Source organism: Ranitomeya imitator, chromosome 1 (assembly GCF_032444005.1).
Source record: "Ranitomeya imitator isolate aRanImi1 chromosome 1, aRanImi1.pri, whole genome shotgun sequence".
Lineage (NCBI taxonomy): Eukaryota > Metazoa > Chordata > Amphibia > Anura > Dendrobatidae > Ranitomeya > Ranitomeya imitator.
Genome location: NC_091282.1, coordinates 500,868,950 through 500,889,058, shown reverse-complemented (window position 1 = coordinate 500,889,058; position 20,109 = coordinate 500,868,950). Strand labels below are relative to the sequence as shown.

Genomic DNA, 20,109 nt, shown 5'->3' with positions numbered 1-20,109 from the left:
AGCGCCATTGTTTAGGCACACAGGAGCTCTCCAAACGCGACATGGTGTCCGCTAACGATGGAGATAATTTTTCATTCAAAAAGTCAAATGGCGCTCCTTCCCTTCCGAGCCTTACCATGTGCCCAAACAGTGGTTTACCCCCACATATGAGGTATCAGTGTACTCAGGAGAAATTGCCCAACAAATATTAGGATCCATTTTATCCTGTTGCCCATGTGAAAATGAAAAAATTGAGGCTAAAAGAATTTTTTTGTGAAAAAAAGTACTTTTTCATTTTTACGGATCAATTTGTGAAGCACCTGGGGGTTCAAAGTGCTCACTATGCATCTAGATAAGTTCCTTGGGGCGTCTAGTTTCCAAAATGGGGTCACTTGTGGGGGAGCTCCAATTTTTAGGCACACGGGGGCTCTCCAAACGTGACATGCTGTCCGCTAAAGAGTGGAGCCAATTTTTGATTCAAAAAGTCAAATGGCGCTCCTTCCCTTCCAAGCCCTGCCGTGCGCCCAAACAGTGGTTTACACCCACATATGAGGTATCAGCGTACTCAGGACAAATTGGACAACAACTTTCGTGTTTCAGTTTCTCCTTTTGCCATTGGGAAAATAAAAAAATTGTTGCTAAAATATAATTTTTGTGACTAAAAAGTTAAATGTTCATTTTTTCCTTCCATGTTGCTTCTGCTGCTGTGAAGCACCTGAAGGGTTAATAAACTTCTTGAATGTGGTTTTGAGTACCTTGAGGGGTGCAGTTTTTAGAATGGTGTCACTTTTGGGTATTTTCAGCCATATAGACCCCTCAAACTGACTTCAAATGTGAGGTGGTCCCTAAAAAAAATGGTTTTGTAAATTTCGTTGTAAAAATGAGAAATCGCTGGTCAAATTTTAACCCTTATAACTTCCTAGCAAAAAAAAAATTTGTTTCCAAAATTGTGCTGATGTAAAGTAAACATGTGGGAAATGTTATTTATTAACTATTTTGTGTCACATAACTCTGGTTTAACAGAATAAAAATTCAAAATGTGAAAATTGCAAAATTTTCAAAATTTTCACCAAATTTCCGTTTTTATCACAAATAAACGCATAATTTATTGACCTAAATTTACCACTAACATGAAGCCCAATATGTCGCGAAAAAACAATCTGAGAACCGCTAGGATCCGTTGAAGCGTTCCTGAGTTATTACCTCATAAAGGGACACTGGTCAGAATTGCAAAAAACGGCAAGGTCTTTAAGGTCAAAATAGGCTGGGTCATGAAGGGGTTAATTAGGGGCTCAGTTGCCACTTGCAGTTCTCAAGCCCCTTCTATGCTTCCCCTCAGTGGCACCACAGATGTCATAGTGTAAAAACTATAAAACTGGGTAACAACCGTATGATTGATCAACATTTGACTTTTTTTAATGGAACTATTATGTTATTTGAATGGGATCGGAACAAAGGCTAATCAAAATTTCTGAGAGTTTCTTTCAACCTGTCCTCAAAAATCAGACATGTGAACGTGCCTATGATGGATATGTGTTCTATCTTTGAAATTCACACGCGTGAACATTGGCGGTTTTAGGCTGTGTGCACACGTTGCTGATTTTTCTTGTTTTCAGCATACAATATACATCCCATCATTTTGAATGAATTCTGCATGTTTTGTGCACATGATGCATTTTTTTCCGCGAAAAAAACGCATTGCGGCAAAAAACGCAGCATGTTCATTAATTTTGCGGGTTTTTTTGTGGATTTCCCAATATAAGGCTATGTGCACACGTTCAGGATTTCTTGCAGAAAATTCCTGAGAAAGACCTGAAATTTTCTGCAAGAAATCTGCGTGCGTTTTTACCGTGTTTTTGATGCGATTTGGTGCGTTTTTGATGTGTGTTTTTTTCCGGACATTCCCCAATGCATTTTATAGTGGGTAATCCGCAAAAAAAACGCAAAATTAATGAACATGCTGCTTTTTTTACCGTGATGCGTTTTTTTTGCGGAAAAAAACGCATCATGTGCACAAAACATGCAGAATTAATTAAAAAAGGTGGGATGCATATTGTATGCCCTTTTTTTTTGCTGTTTTATAGTGTTTTTATCGCGAAAAAACATGAAAAAAACGCAAAAAATCAGCAACGTGTGCGCACAGTTTAAAATGCATTGGGAAATGTCCGGAAGAAAACACATCAAAAGCACGGCAAAAACGCGGCAAAAACGCATGCAGATTTCTTGCAGAAAATGTCAGGTTTTTCTCAGGAATTTTCTGCAAGAAATCCTGAACATGTGCACATAGCCTTAGGCTTTATTTTTCAAATAGGGCTCATCACCACTAGAAATATTTAATAGGGGCTTAGAAGCTACAAAAGGTTGGGGACCTTTGTCCTAAATGAACATTTCTGCTTAATTTGAATAACTACTTTGATTGTCAATGGAATATCTTGAATAGTCATGTCTGTCTATTTAGTATGACAGCTCTTAGCTACATACAGGGATGTCAATCAACCTGAACTATACATGGGTGCCTGTAATCCCGTCGATTTAGGCAGGTCCATTTTCTTTAAAAAAAAAAAGTAATCCGACTCCTTTTAAAAAGTAGTTTTTCATCGATATGATTTAAATGAAATTAATTAATGACAGCGCTAGGAAACAATGTACCGTAATTATTGCAGCAGGGACTTGTTATTTGTATTCCGAGAGTCATTTCAAACTGATCCCGCTGAATGAAAGAGGTGCAGAATAGTAATCTGATTCGATTGAGTGCTTTTTAACATTCAGTTGCTATTGTGTTGTGATTTAATAAGCTGACTGTTTTTTTTAAACTTCTTTTTAAAAGTATTTAATAAAAAACAAACGGAGGTCAGAGTCTCAAAGCAGGCATATCGTGGTCCTTAGACACTCATTTAGAAGCCTATCAGTACTGCATGGCAGATGAAATGTTCCCTCGACCTGTCTCACTGAGCCATCAAATGTAAGAATCTGACAGGTATCAGGATGCTGCTAGCAAGCTAGGTGCGGCAAGTCATTAGGAAAAAAGCATTGTTTAGAAAATCTACATATGGGATGTGTGCATCCCATGTCTCTTTGAGTGACTATCAGAATTTTTAAGACCTTTACATACTTCAGGCATTTTAATTAGCAAGTGGTTACAGATGCATCTCCTAGACCTGCTTGACTGCAGTGGTACTGCAATTGTTTTATCATATTTCTTTCTATCTATCTCAGATTTATCTATCTATCTATATATCAATTATCTATCATATATCTACCTATGATATATCTATCTTTTTATCTATCTATTATCTATTTGCCATCTATCTATCTCATATCTATCTATCTATTCCATATCTATCTATCTCATATTTATATATCTATCATATATCTATCTCTTTATATATCAATTATCTATCTATCTACAGTACAGACCAAAATTGTAAATTCACACTGAAGGCATCAAAACTGTGAATTAACACATGTGGAATTATATACTTAACAAAAAAGTGTGAAACAACTGAAAATATGTCTTATATTCTAGGTTCCTCAAAGTAGCCACCTTTTGCTTTGATGACTGCTTTGCACACTCTTGGCATTCTCTTGATGAGCTTCAAGAGGTAGTCACCGGAAATGGTTTTCACTTCACAGGTGTGCCCTGTCAGGTTTAATAAGTGGGATTTCTTTCCTTATAACTGGGGTTGGGACCATCAATTGTGTTGTGCAGAAGTCTGATGGATACACAGCTGATAGTCCTACTGAATAGACTGTTAGAATTTATATTATGGCAAGAAAAAAGCAGCTAAGTAAAGAAAAACGAGTGGCCATCATTATTTTAAGAAATAAAGTCCGAAAAATTGGGAAAACTTTGAAAGTGTCCCCAAGTGCAGTGGCAAAAACCTTCAGCGCTACAAAGAAACTGGTTCACATTAGGACCGCCCCCGGAAAGGAAGATCAAGAGTCACCTCTGCTTCTGAGGATAAGTTTATCCGAGTCACCAGCCTCAGAAATCGCAGGTTAACAGCAGCTCAGATTAGAGACCAGGTCAATGCCATACAGAGTTCTAGCAGCAGACATCTCTACAACAAGCAGAAGAGACTTGTTTGGGCTAAACACAATGATGGACATTAGACCAGTGGAAATCTGTGCTTTGGTCTGAGGAGTCCAAATTTGAGATCTTTGGTTCCAACCACCATGTCTTTGTGCGACGCAGAAAAGGTGAAGGGATGGACTCTACATGACTGGTTCCCACCGTGGAGCATGAAGGAGGAGGTGTGATAGTGTGGGGGTGCTTTGCTGGTGACACTGTTGGGGATTTATTCAAAATTGAAGGCATACTGAACCAGCATGGCTATCACAGCATCTTGCAGCGGCATACTATTCCGTCCAGTTTGCGTTTAGTTGGACCATCATTTATTTTTCAACAGGACAATGACCCCAAACACACCCCCAGGCTACGTAAGGGCCATTTAACCAAGAAGGAGAGTGATGGGGTGCTACGCCAGATGACCTGGCCTCCACAGTCACCAGACCTGAACCCAATCGAGATGGTTTGGGGTGAGCTGGACCGCAGAGTGAAGGCAAAAGGTCCAACAAGTGCTAAGCATCTCTGGGAACTCCTTCAGGATTGTTGGAAGACCATTCCCTCTTGAAGCTCATCAAGAGAATGCCAAGAGTGTGCAAAGCATTCATCAAAGCAAAAGGTGGCTACTTTGAAGAACCTAGAATATAATACATATTTTCAGTTGTTTCACACTTTTTTGTTACGTATATAATTCCACATGTGTTAATTCATAGTTTTGATGCCTTCAGTTAGAATTTACAATTTTCATAGTCTTGAAAATACAGAAAAATCTTTAAATGAGAAGGTGTGTCTAAACTTTTGGTCTGTACTGTATCTCACATCTATCTATCTATCTATCTACCTATCTATATATCTATCTATCTCATATCTATCTATCTATCATATATCTATCTGTTTATATATCAATTATCTATCTCATATCTATATATCTACCTATATCATATCTATCTCATATCCATCATATATCTAGCTATGATCTACTGTATCTATCCATCTATCTATGTATCTAATATCTATCTGTCTATCTATCTATCTTTCAACACCAATGTACCTGTACAGTCATGGACAAAAATTTTGAGAATGAGACAAATATTAATTTTTCCAAAGTCTACTGCTTCCTTTTTTCTAATGGCAATTTGCATATACTCCTGAATGTCAGAGTGATCAGCTTAACAGCAATTACTGTACTTGCAAAGTCAATATTTGCCCAGAAAATGAACTTTAACCCCCAAAACACATTTCAACATCATTGCAGTCCTGCCTTAAAAGGAGCAGTTAACATCGTTTTAGTGATTGATCCATTAACACAGGTGTGGGTGTTGATGAGGACAGGGCTGGCGATCAATCAGTCATGATTATTAAGTAAGAATGACATCACTCGACACTTTAAAAGGAGGCTGGTGCTTGGTATCATTGTTTCTCTTCAGTTAACCATGGTTATCTCTAAAGAAACACGTGCAGCCATCATTGCACTGCACAAAAATGGCCTAACAGGGAACAGTATCGCAGCTACAAAGATTGCACATCAGTCAACAATCTATCGCATCATCAAGAACTTCAAGGAGAGAACTTCCATTGTTGTCAAAAAGGCTCCAGGGTGCCCAAGAAAGACCAGAAAGCGCCAGGACCGTATCTTAAAACTGTTTCAGCTGTGGGATCTGACTACCAGCAGTGCCAAGCATGCTCAGGAATGGCAACAGGCTGGTGTGAGTGCTTCTGCACGCACTGTGAGGCGGAGACTCTTTGAGCAAGGCCTGGTTTCAAGGAGGGCAGCAAAGAAGCCACTTCTCTCCAGAAAAAACATCAGGGACCGACTGATATTCTGCAAAAGGTACAGGGAGTGGACTGCTGAGGACTGGGGCAAAGTCATTTTCTCTGATGAATCCCCTTTTCGATTGTTTGGGACATCTGGAAAACAGCTTATTCGGAGAAGAAGAGGTGAGCGCTACCACCAGTCTTGTCTCATGCCAACTGTAAAGCATCCTGAAACCATTCATGTGTGGGGTTGCTTCTCAGCCAGGGGAATCGGCTCACTCACAGTCTTGCCTAAAAACACAGCTATGAATAAAGAATGGTGCCAGAATGTCCTCCAAGAGCAACTTCTCCCAACCGTCCAAGAGCAGTTTGGCGCCCAACAATGCCTTTTCCAGCATGATGGAGCACCTTGCCATAAAGCAAAGGTGATAACTAAATGGCTCATGGAACAAAACATAGAGATTTTGGGTCCATGGCCTGGAAACTCCCCAGATTTTAATCCCATTGAGAACTTGTGGTCAATCATCAAGAGACGGGTGGACAAACAAAAACCAACAAATTCTGGCAAAATGCAAGCATTGATTATGCAAGAATGGACTGCTGTCAGTCAGGATTTGGTCCAGATGTTGATTGACAGCATGCCAGGGAGAATTGCAGAGGTCTTGAAGAAGAAGGGTCAACACTGCAAATATTGACTTGCTGCATTAACTCATTCTAACTGTCAATGTAACCTATTGGTACTCATAATATGATTGCAGTTATATTTCTGTATGCGATATAAACATCAGACAAACACTAATAAAAACCAGAGGGCAGCAGATCATGTGAAAATATAATTTTGGTGTCATTCTCAAAAATTTTGGCCATGACTGTACATTAAGCATTGTTTTAACACAAAAGGAAAAAAATAGGTGTATCATGTATTTTATAAAAGTATTATGGAAGATAAGAATCTCTGGTTAGCACTGATCAGATCCCACTCATAGATCTGCTGGAAGTATGAAGCTTCCTGAGCCCCCTGTCAGTCTCTGATCCTTCTCACCTTAGTAATTGGTTGTAACAGGTCACCTGTCATGTTGACAAATCATCACTGAAGCCTTAGTGAGAAAAGACCACTAGGGGACAAGGAAAACTGCAACATGTGATAGGTAGGGAATTGATAAGGTAGTACTCAATTTGTTTCATGTAATTTCCAGCTTTTGACAAAAGTAATAGGGGGCGGGACAATCCTTTATGAAGCATTTTATATATAGCACAGTGGCTCTGCAAGGAGTTGTAGAGTTTGTATGTTTTCCTCGTGTTTGTGTGGGTATATATATATAATTTTTTCACTCACATGTCAATGCAGGCCATATGACTGTGTTTTTAAGAGGTCAATATGTTTCAAATGATGAGTTTTACAAATGCAAGTCATCGCTGCATTTGCTCATGATTGGTAGAATAACCTTAAGGCTGGAGTCACACTAGAGAGGAATACAGAGGAGTGCTATGCGAGCAGCCTCCCTGCCTGACCGGACATGAACTCATTAGCCTGGCAAAGTTTCTGAACATTTTTCCACGCTGGCAAGTTCATCTCAGGTCAGGCGGGGCCGACTACCGCTGACATCACATAGGCTGTGCAGACTCCCCGCCTGACGCGGTGAACTTGACAGCGTGGGAAAATGTTCAGAAACGTTCCCATGCTAATGAGTTCATGTTTGGTCAGGTGGGGAGGCTGCACAGGCAGCTTTTCATTCATTCATCCGTGGTTAACAGCCCGGCCGGTAGCATTAGCACCGCTCCCCGTTGTAAAACATTTAACCGCTTGAGATGGATTGCAGCGTGAGACTTGACTGTACAGTGAACAGGTATGGGATATTGTTGCTTTTTTATTTTGTTTTTTTGCAGAAGAACGAGGGCTTCACTTTGATTGAGAGTGTAATAAAGATGGTAAACCTGTGTGTTTAATTATTTCATTAAAATACTTTATTCTTAATCTGTGTATATTTTTTTAACCCTTTCAGACTATTGGATTAATAATGGATAGGTCTCTTATTGACACCTCTCCATTATTAACCAGGCTTAATGTCACCTTACAATAGCAAGGTGACATTAACCACTTATTACCCCATATGCCACCACTACAGGGCAATGGAAAGAGAGAGGCTAAGTGCCGGAATAGGCACATCTTACAGATGCGCCTTTTCTGGGGTGGTTGGGGGGGAAGATGTTTTTAGCTGGGGGGCCGCTCTCAGTCACTGGCTTTCCATCTCTGGTGGAGAAAATTATGCAGGAGCCCACGCCAGTTTTTTCCATGAATTAATCCTTTAATTTAAAACCTACAGCTCCAAAATTTTACACACACACACACACACACACACACACACATACACACACACACACACACACACACACACACACTACTAGCATTATTAGTGAGGAACATATAAAAATCTAATGGATATGCAATAGTTTACTGTGTGTAAACCATATCCTGTCGGGTTCTGTAATGATTTTACAGGTGCCGACAATTGAATTATCGGCTATTCTGCTATCTAGCTCTGTATGAAATATACAGATTATATATATATATATATATATATGTGTGTGTGTGTCTCTGCACATGTCAAAGCATGTCAAAGCAATGTGTCACTGCACATGTCAGCGTGTTTTCACGGACCGTGTGTCCATGTGCAAAACCCAGAGACATGTCAGTGTTCATGGGAGCGCACGGATTACACGGACGCATTAAAGTCAATGGGTCCGTGTAAAACACGTACCGCACATGGACGCTGTCCGTGTGCAGTCCGTGTGCCGTGCAGGAGATAGCGCTACTGTCAGCGCTGTCCCCCCCACGTGGTGCTGAAGCGGCCATTCATATCTTCTCTACATATATAAAATATACAGTATGTATATATATATATGTTTTCACGAATATTTGAGACCATGGATCCATTATATGTCCATTTTGCAATCGGGCAAGGAAATCTAACCATACGGATGCCATACGGATGTCACACGGATACTTTGATGAGAAAAAAATCGCATTCTTGCATTGCATACAGATGACATACGGATCACTGTTCAGGGAACATTTGTGCGATTCTTGGCCATGAAAAACAGATCGATTTTTTTATACGTTATGTGTGACTCCAGCCTTAGGCCCGTTTCACACGTCAGTGGCTCCGGTACATGAGGTGACAGTTTCCTCACGTACCGGAGACACTGACTCACGTAGACACATTGAAAGCAATGTGTCACTGGACATGTCAGCGTGTTTTCACGGACCGTGTGTCCATGTGCAAAACACGGAGACATGTCAGTGTTCGTGGGAGCGCACGGATTACATGACCCATTAAAGTCAAACACGTACCGCACACGGACGCTGTCCGTGTGCAGTCCGTGTGCCGTGCAGGAGACAGCGCTACTGTAAGCGCTGTCCCCCCACGTGGTGTTGAAGCGGCCATTCATATCTTCTCTCCAGCAGCGTTCGCTGGAAAGAAGATATGAAAATTCTTTTCTTTTTTGTCCTCGTGTTTAAAATAAAGATCCCTGTCGCCACCCCCCTCCCACCCCCTGTGCGCCCCCCCGCTGTAACTAAAATACTCACCCGCTCCCTCGCAGCGTCCTGTCCTCGCTGCACCTTCTCCTGTATGAGCGGTCACGTGGGGCCACCAATTACAGTCATGAATATGCGGCTCCACCTCCCATAGGGGTGGAGCCGCATATTCATTACTGTAAATGAGCGGCCCCATGTGACCGCTCATACAGGAGAAGGTGCGGCAAGGACAGGACGCTGCGAGGGAGCGGGTGAGTATTTTAGTTACAGCGGGGGGGCGCACAGGGGGTGGGAGGGGGGTGGCGACAGGGATCTTTATTTTAAACACGAGGACAAAAAAGAAAAGAATTTTCATATCTTCTCTCCAGCGAACGCTGCTGGAGAGAAGATATGAATGGCCGCTTCAGCACCAGATGCAGGGGACAGCGCTTATCTCTAGCGCTGTCTCCTGCACGCTCCGTGTGGTACCCAGTCGGCACATGGGCGGCACATGTGTGCCACACTGATGTACCACGGGAGCACACGGACACACGTATAATTCCGGTACCGATTTTTCCGGTACCGGAATTATCTGGATGGGTGAGACTGGCCTTAGAGAGAGATTTGTACTGTATTCTACAAGAGCAATGTCAAATGTCATCTCATTGACTAATATCTATCTGACGCAGATTACCTTCCTATCATTATCATGACCTTGAGAGTGTCATATTTTTATGGCAAGTACTGCAAATAATGGATCAATGTTTTCAAAAGAGACAGAAAACTTCCTTTGTGCAATGAGATTCCCATTGGCACTTATACAATGAGACTAGTGGTGATGAGGTCACATTTTTATGTATGGAAAGGACAGGATTGTACAGTTACAATGATAAAAGATAGATAGATTGATAGATAGATAGATAGATAGATATGAGATAGATAGATAGATAGATAGATAGATATGAGATAGATAGATAGATAGATAGATAGATAGATAGATAGATAGATAGATAGATAGATAGATAGATATCTCTTTGGGAGGCACAGTAATATCTACTTGACATCTGTTCTACCAGCAGATATTGAATACTAAATTTCTTACCATGTGCCACCCAGCCATGTTTACATTGGTCACAGGTTCTCAGATTAATCTTCCCAGGCTGGAAACATTCACATGTGCAATTTACAAGTGTACATCGGATGGCCTACAGAGAAAAAAAAAGAAGAAAGGAAAGAGGTTCATCGATCGAGTTGTCCATTTCACTATTTATGCTCTTACAATATGCATGAGTTGTTGTGGCTTATGGAAAACACATTGCAACCACAGTGTTTAGAGGGACAGAAAAGATGGAAAAAGTTCATTTCCGATGCAACTCCACTGTACTTTACGGCTTAAAAGAAATAGACACTTAGCTTCTAGTGATACCATTAGATCTGATAAACAGAAGGAAAAGGTCACCTAAGAATATCCCAAGAAACCATCCACTGATCATAGATGGCAGTATCAATGCAGTACTTAGTCACTCAGAGTATTCTACAGCACTAAGCCATCGTTCATTTGTCAAAATCATGTGCAATTATCTCCCAGAGATTCCAGTGATTCCACTTATGTGAGGCCAACCTGTCCATGAATATTTCTTTAAAAGCAAATGGGGTATATTATATTGCAGTTGCCTATTTTACCATCTAACAATGACACACACAATATGGCTTTATGCATGTATGATATTCAGCCTACAAGAGAGTGCTCAGCCTAAATGAGTACACCCCCTCAGAAAAGTAAGATTTGAATCACTATCGATGTCTTTGCTTATTCATTCCATGCCTAGAAGACTTGGAGCCATCTTAAAAATCATGAAGGTCATACAAAATACCAGATGTAGTAGTTTTTGATGGGGGGTGTATTCATTTTTGCATCAACTAATTTGAATAAAACTGAAGGTTATGTAATATAAGTGATATTATTGCCTTACTTTCATGTAATGGGTTAAAAATGTTCTATGAAACACAGTGTGGTCAAGATGTTGAAAATTGTTCATGTGTTTAGTGAGATATTAAAATCTTACTGCTCATAGGGGGTGTACTCATTTATGCTGAGCACTGTACATTCATACAGTATACACATATACAGCTCTGGCAACAATTAAGAGACCACTGCAAAATGTTCAGCTTCTCTGATTTTTTTCTTTATAGGTATATTTTTGAGTAAAATGTCCATTGTTCTTTTAGGGTATGTGCACACGTATCTGTGAGGGCTGCGGATTTTTCCACAGCGGTTCTGATATATCCGCAGTGCAAAACCGCTGCGTTTTTTCATGCGGATTTATGGCGGTTTCTATTGCGGATTCCGCTGCGGGTTTACACCTGCAGTTTTCTATTGGAGCAGGTGTAAACCCACAGCGGAATCCGCACAAAGAATTGACATGCTGCGGAATGTAAACCGCTGCGTTTCCGCGCGTTTTTTTCCCCAGCATGTGCACTGCGGATTTCGTTTCCCATAGGTTTACATTATGCTGTAAACGCATGGGAAACTGCTGTGGACCCGCACCTGCGGATCCGCTGCAGATCCGCAGCAAAATCCGCAGCGTGTGCACATAGCCTTATTCTATAAACTTCTGACAACATGTCTACGAATTTCCAAGCAATACATTTTGTATTTTTTTTCTGAAAAGGAGAAATGGTCAAAATAATAAAAAAAACAGTGCTTGCAGACCTCAAATAATGAAAAGAAAACAAGTTCATAATCATTTAGAAACCACAATACTAATGTATTAACTCAGGAAGAGTTCAGAAATCAATATTTTGTGGAATAACCATGATTTTTAATCACAGCTTTCATGCATCTTGGCATGCTTTCCACCAGTCTTTCACACTTCTTCTGGTGCAAAAATGTAAGCAGTTCTTCTTTGTTTGATGGCTTGTGACTATCCATCATCCTCTTGATTACATTCCAGAGGTTTTCAATGGGGTTCAGATCTGAAGATTGAGCTGCGACTGACAAGGATTTGAGGTGGTGGTCTCTTAATTTTTGCCAAAGCTGTATATATATGATGAAAAAAATGAAAGCAGCCCTGCAAAAATAGAAGGAAATGTCTTTTTACCGTGTTTTTAATGCTGTGATTTTTGTCTCTTTTTGGTGTATCACGTTTTAAATAAAGCTACTTTGTTTTTGATACTTCCTGGTATTTGGCTTTAACAACACCTCTTGTGCGGATTACATGCAGCCTCAGTGCGTTTGCATAGCGGAAGCACACTAAAACCACACATGCGTTTTTTTTACCAATGGATTTTCCACATCTAGTGCAATCAATGGGAAAAATCTGCACATATAAATCAACATATTGGCAAGAAATATTGACATGTTGCGGACTTGAAACATGCACTGAGGCCGGTTTCACACGTCCAGATAATTCCGGTACCGGAGAAATCGGTACCGGAGTTATCCATGTCCGTGTGTCCGTGTGCTCACATAGCACATCAGTGTGGCACACGTGCGGCAGCTGTGTGCCGCCCGTGGGCCGATTTAGGACCACACGGACCGTGCAGGAGACAGCGCTACAGTTAAGCGCTGTCCCCTGCTTTTGGTGCTGAAGCCGGCATTCATTCCTTCTCCCCAGCAGCATTCGCTGGAGAGAAGGAATGAAAAATCAAGGTTTTTTTTTTGTCTGTGTAAAAAAAAAAGTTTGGGGTCACCTCCCATCCACTGTGCGCCCACCCGTTTACCGAGAAATACTCACCCAGCTCCTGCGATGTATGCTCTCAGCGCCGGCAGCCTGTCATGTGTGAGCAGTCACGTGGTACCGTTCATTACAGTGATGAATATGCGAACGCTGCTGGGGAGAAGGAATGAATGCTGGCTTCAGCACCACACGCAGAGGGGACAGCGCTTGCTTTAGCGCTGTCTCTCCTGCGGGCGGTACGTGCACACGGAGGAGAGTGCATACTGTTCTCCGTGTGCACGTGTGCGGGACGTATTGCGGTACGTTCTTCCAGAGAAAAGCGGACATGTCTCCGTGTTTTGCACACGGACACACGGTCCATGAAAACACGGAGACATGTGCATAGACCTATTCATTTGAATGCATCTACTTGTGTCAGTGTCTCCGGTACGTGAGAAAACTGTCACTACACGTAGCGGAGACACTGACGTGTGAAAGAGGCCTGAGGGTCAGTTCACACGGAGCAAAAAAAGCACTGAGGGCATGAGATCCCTATAAATCTCATCCTCTTTCCTGGAACTGTGAGACGCTGCGTTTTTTAGCGCAGCAAAAATAGACAGCATCTAAAAATCACCAAAAACTCAAGGGAATGTAACCTTGGACATTATAAAATATGACAGCCCGCCGATGAAACATGGGTGGCATATGTGTGTTATGTGTTTTTTTCATGGACTCATTGACTTGTGTTGGTGAATTTGATAACATGACTAAGATCAAAAACGGACTTAGCTATTTTCTTCTGGACCAAGTGTGAACAGGGCCATAGAGTCTGAAAAACACTTATGTGAAAATGAGACTTAGGCCGGGGTCACACTTGCAACTGCAATACGAGTCTCTCACCTCAATATCCGGCACTGCCGCTGGCACTCGGGACCAGAGCATTCAGCTGCATAGAAATACATGCAGCCGTACATTCCGGTCACAAGTGCGGATGGCAGTGGCGGGTATTGAGCCAAGAGACTCGTGCTGATTTCTCGCATTGCAGTTGCAAGTGTGACCCGGCCTTAATAGCCAGGTATTGAAGTGGCATGAACCTGCCATAGAAAGTAGCAGTATCCTGATCTGTTTGACATCTATACCCAGCCGCACGCTGATCTAACATGGCTGCAGTACATTAATCTTCTCCTAGCCCTGGTTTATACATCCAGCTCAGTGCTACTGTTTAATAACAGTCGCTAGCATGGAATAAATGACAGCGTCACGCACGGACTTCCAGCCGCCCCCCTCCATCATGTTAACTGTTCGATCGTTCATTTTCCAAGCCATACAAGTATGTATTCCTGATTAACGGAAATAGTAATATGAAATATATTACCACCGACATCTGCTGATGAAGCAGGAATAATATATGTGTCTGTAGGTTAACAGTGAGGAAGAAAGGAGATCTTGCTGAAAGGTCCAGTTTCATGTTCAATAGTTTATTGACTTGATGATATATCATGTCTGCACTTGTCAGTAATGGTGTCTTTCTTTAATATGTTCACTAATTAATGAACTCTGTAATTAATTGTGCTGCTGCTGCAACATGGAACCTTACAAAGCGACAGTCTGATTCTGCTTATTAACCCTGTGTTAGGTCACTCAGTGCCAGCATTTTGCTCCATTTCTTTTCTTCCAATTTTAATAGAAAAAAAATGCTGATTATTATATATCTCAATATTTCTTTGTGCGCCATATTTAAACGTGTCAATAAGCAGTGGGGTTACTTAAGATTACAATATAACCACTTTACCACCTTGGGATTTTCCATTTTACCTTTTTCGTTTTTTGCTCCCCTTCTTCCCAGAGACATAACTTTTTTATTTTTCCATCAATATGGCAGTGTGAGGGCTTGTGTTTTGCAGAACAAATTGTACTTTTGAACAACACCTTTAATTCCAAGTGAGGTGAAATGGCAAAAAAAAAATGCAATTTCACAATTGTTTTTTTTTTACCATGTTCACTAAACGCTAAAACTGACCTGCCATTATCATTCTCCAGGTCATTACATGTTCGTAGACACCGAACATGTATAGGTTCTTTTTATTTAAGTGGTGAAAAAAATGCTAAATTTGTAAAAAAAAAAAAAATGGCGCCCTTTTCTACATTTTTTGGGATCTGGGGCTGGGTGAGGGCTTATTTTTTGTGCGCTGAGCTGATGTTTTTATTGATACCATTTGGGGGTAGATGCAATGTTTTGATTGCCTATTATTGCATTTTATTGTAATGTTGCAACAACCAAGTTTAGATTTTATTCTCGTTAGGCCGGCGTCACACTGGCGTATTGCATCCGATGCGAGATCATCGGATGCGATATGCTAATGACACTCGGCTCCCGCTCGCAGCAGAGCAGGAGCCGAGTGTCATGCGTCTGTGCTCCGATTCTCTCGCACAGGGAGGATCGGAGCACAGCTGCGGAGGAGACGGAGAAATAAATTTCTCCATCTCCTCCATTGCTGGGGTCCGCTTATAACGCACAGCACTCGGATGTTATCCGAGTGGTGTGCGCTGTCTCACTCGCACCCATAGGCTTATATAGGTGCGACTGAGCCGAGAGTTTTCCTCGGTCTGAGACAATCGCAGCATACAATTTTTTATCGCATTGCACTCGGCCATTTATAACGCCAGTGTGACGCCGGCCTTACACTGTTTATAGATCGGATTAATTATTTTTATATTTTGATAGATATGGCGATTCTGAACCTGACGAGATCAAATATGTGTATTTTTTATTGTTTTAATTTGAATGTGGCAAAATGGGGGGTGATTTAAACTTTTATATATATATTTTTTTCAATATTTTTTAATTTTCTTTTTAATTTTCTCTTTCTTCAACAGTCTCCTTAGAAGACTTGAAGCTGTGATCTTCTAACCACTTGTTTTACACATAGCAGTGCTAATGTGGCACCCCAGGAGTCCGGTTGCCACAGTGGCATTGCTTCCTCAGGGTGGGTGATGCCATGCCTGGAAGCAAGAGGGGTCCCCTTTCCAGGTAATTTCAGCATACAACATCTTTCCTGACTCCAGACAAGAAGGGGGAGCTCTAATCCAGTTTTCATGGGGACTTCCCTATAAGTTCTGGTCTGGAGGCGAAGCTATTTAGTGTGTGAGGGAGCAGACAGAGAAGTAGGAAGAGGCAATTGAGGAGAATCTGTGGGATAGGAGCTGCGACTGAGCTCACCCCAGGACTGAGCACCAAAGATTGGACACTGGAGTCCATGTTTGTGAGGGAACTTCAGGTCTCGTAACCAAATCCGGAGGACAGGAGACTGCAGGTCTCCTGGCCCCAGCTGACACCCCAAGGCTCAGCAGCATACGAGAGCCTGGAATCACCACAATGGAGTGACACCTGGAACAGTCTCAAGCTGCCTGCCATGCGGGTAGTGTTTCACTTAGACCGGGATCACACATGTGAGAAACACGTCCGTGTCTCGCATGTGAAATCCAAGCTGTGGCGCCGACACTTCGTAGCAGAGCGTGCAGCTCCATGTGTTGCTATGCGGCCGCACGCTCCACTCCACAGTGCCGGCGCCAGAGCTTGGATTTCACATGCGAGACATGGACGTGTTTCTCGCATGTGTCATCCCGGCCTTAGTGGACAGACTGAGAGAGGGACTTGAGGAAAACTAAAAGCACCAAGCACCCAGAGAACAGCGCAGCAGGGAGGCCTCCAACCCCACCTGGCTAGAGGGACTCTGAAATTGCTTCCAGGCTGCCCAGATCTCCATCACCAGATCTGATTTGTGCCCTGGACTGCACCTGCAACCTAGAATTAAAGGTAAAGGAAACTGCAACCCTTGAGTCCTCTAGTTATTCCTGCACCCTCAGTCCTGCACCCCAGCGTCCACAAATCCCTTATCAAAACTGTGCCATTAGCCCTGGCAACCCGCTCCACCTGTGGGGAGCAGAACCATCCCAGCTGCATCACTATCAGCCCCAGCAGTCTCCTTAAGCAGCGTTGGCCATTTATAGCCAAACACCACCGGTGGCGTCATGAACAATTCCCCTTTCCCTATACAAACTTTAGGCCTCTTTTCCACTTGCGAGAAAAATGGACGAGTGCAATCCGATAAAAAATCGGATGGCACTCGGACCAATGTTATTCAATAGGTGACATTCCATTTGCGATTTTTTTCTCAGCTGAAATTGGACTGAGAAAAAAATCGCAGCATGCTGCGATTTGCTGCGAGTCTCGGACGAGGCTCGCCAATGCAAGTCAATGGGTGCTAGGAAAAAAAATGCATGGAATACGGACCATCCGTATTCCATCCATTTTTTACGGATACCTTACCATTCTGTGGCATAGAACACTGTAAATAGTCCTGTAAATTACTGTATAAAAATAGTTGCAGAGAAAAAAAAGGATTGCATACAGATGTCATACGGGTGTAAAACGGATGGTGCAATTAAACAATCGCATTGAACTCGCATGATAAACGCATACTTTTCATCCCTTTTTTTGGTCCAGATTACAGACCGTTTTTTTCTCTCAAGTGGAAAGGAGGCCTTATTCCCATTTCCACGATCATCCATTTTCCATTCTCCACCCCTTTAATTGTGCGCCCAGGGCCACGGACTGGGTCACCACAGCTGTGACCATCCCTTTAAGAGCCGTGCCACCCGGTTCCGAGTACCCCACGACCCTAGCGGGTGTTGCACTTAAGCTCTATGTGTAGAAGAAATGATCATCTGCTATGAACGTTGGCCATGACTGGCTCTCATAGCAGATTGGCAATGACAAGCACAAGGCTCTCCTGCAGACCCTTGGCTGCCATGCCAACCCATCGGTGCCCGCAATCATGTGACAGGTGTGTCAATGGCTAGTGAAGCACTTCTGGCACAGGCATGTTAAATGCCGCTGTCAGAGACATGACAGTTGATTAGATCAGCTTTCATGTGCCTGAAAACATGTGGGCTCAGCGCCGGCATCTGCATCACAGGGGGGGAGGTGACCTATGATGTACCTATACGTCATAGGTCATGAAGGGGCTATTCATACATGCAGTAGATTAGATGCAGAAATGTCAAGTATTTGTCCAAATGGGGCTTGCAAAAAAGAAACAAGCACAAAGTCCAGATGTTGTGCAGACAAATTCTTATATGTGTGAACATACCTTAAAGGGTATATCTGGGACTTTATAAAAAACCCCAAAATTTACCTAAGCACTAACAGGCAGGTAATTGCAACCTACCTGCATGTTGTACACAGGGCCATTCTTGCCCGACACTGAGCGGTTACAGACTGCTCCTGCCGGGTATTCAGAATCCTGTGTTGAAGTCACATCTACAGAACAGAGGCTTCGGAAGTCATTCTGTTTGACAGCCAGATCCCTTCTGCCTATCTGGGGGAGCCAGATGTCAATTAGAATGACATTGAAAGTCCCGCCCTGTCGCATCAGCAGAGGCAGCTGAATTCCAGGCAGGAGTGTCTGTAACCGCTCTGTGCCACGTAAGGCTGTGTGCACACGTTGCTGATTTTTCATGTTTTTTTTTCATGTTTTTTCGCGATAAAAACGCTATAAAACTGCAAAAAAAAGCATGCAATATGCATCCCATCATTTAGAATGAATTCCGCAATTTGTGTGCACATGATGCGTTTTTTCCGCCAAAAAACGCATTGCGGTAAAAAATGCAGCATATTCATTAATTTTGCATTTTTTGCAGCTTTCCCACTATAAAATTCATTGGGAAAATGTCTGGAAAAAATGCACCAAAAACGCGGTAAAAACGCATGCAGATTTCTTGCAGAAAATTTCAGGTTTTTCTCAGGAATTTTCTGCAAGAAATCCTGAACGTGTGCACATAGCCTAAGAATGGAGTGTGCACAACAGTCAGGTAAGTTGCAATTACCTGGCTGTTAGTGCTTTGGTACATTTTTTGTTTTTATAAAATCCCGCATACTCCCTTTGGCCGGTTTCACACGTCAGTGGCTCCGGTACGTGAGGTGACAGTTTCCTCACGTACCGGAGACACTGACACACGTAGACACATAAAAATCAATGCATCTGTGCAGATGTCATTGATTTTTTGCGGACCGTGTCTCCGTGTGCCAAACACGGAGACATGTCAGTGTTCGTGGGAGCGCACGTATTACACGGACCCATTAAAGTCAATGGGTCCGTGTAAAACACGTACCGCACACGGACGTTGTCCGTGTGCAGTCCGTGTGCCGTACAGGAGACAGCGCTACATTAAGCGCTGTCCCCCCCACTGGTGCTGAAGCCGCGATTCATATCTTCCCTGCAGCAGCGTTTGCTGTAGAGAAGATATGAATAATTGTGTTTAAAATAAAGATCTATGTGCCCCTCGCTCCCACCCCCTGTGCGCCCCCCCGCTGTTCTGAAAATACTCACCCGGCTCACTCCCTCGTTGGCTTTTGCTGCTTCCTGTTCTGGCCGCATCTTCTCCTGTATGCGGTCACATGGGGGCGCTCATTTACAGTAATGAACATGCGGCTCCACCTCCCATAAGGGTGTAGCCGCATATTCATTACTGTAATCGGCGGCCCCACGTGACCGCATACAGGAGAAGATGCGGCCAGAGCAGGAAGCAGCGACAGCCAACTAGGGAGCTGGGTGAGTATTATCAGAACAGCGGGGGGGGGGGCGCACAGGGGGTGGGAGGGCGGGGGGCACATAGGTCTTTATTTTAAACACTATTATTCATATATTCTCTACAGCAAACACTGCTGCAGGGAAGATATGAATCGCGGCTTCAGCACCAGATGCTGGTACGTGTGGTACCCAGCACGGTGCGTGTGGTACCCAGTGGGCACACGGGCCGCACGTGTGCCACACTGATGTGCCACAGAAATGTAGGGTCACACGGACACGTATAATTCCGGTACCGATTTTTTCCGGTACTGGAATTATCTGGACGTGTGAAACCAGCCTTTAACGTATTTTCCACATAGGGTTTTTATTGTTTTTTTCAGGCTGAAAAAACCACACAAGTACAGAAAAAATGTTGATGCAGATTTGGACCTGTTTTTGTGTATGGGATTTTTTTTCCTGCTTCTAATTATACAAAAATCAAATTTTGAGTTGTTTTTCTGGCAGAAATGCCTCAATAATTGACAAGCTGCTTCTATTTTC

General features: G+C 42.7%; 1 protein-coding gene across 2 annotated transcripts in view; it reads right to left on the bottom strand.

Moving 5' to 3' along the window:
• The window catches only part of BNC2 (basonuclin zinc finger protein 2), a 1,179,347-nt gene that overhangs the window by 243,805 nt on the left and 915,433 nt on the right, over nt 1-20,109 (bottom strand). For both annotated transcript variants that reach the window (XM_069766293.1, XM_069766303.1), the window contains exon 4: nt 10,420-10,522. In XM_069766293.1, coding sequence (XP_069622394.1) covers nt 10,420-10,522 — 103 coding nt within the window. The remainder of the gene's footprint in view (nt 1-10,419; nt 10,523-20,109) is intronic.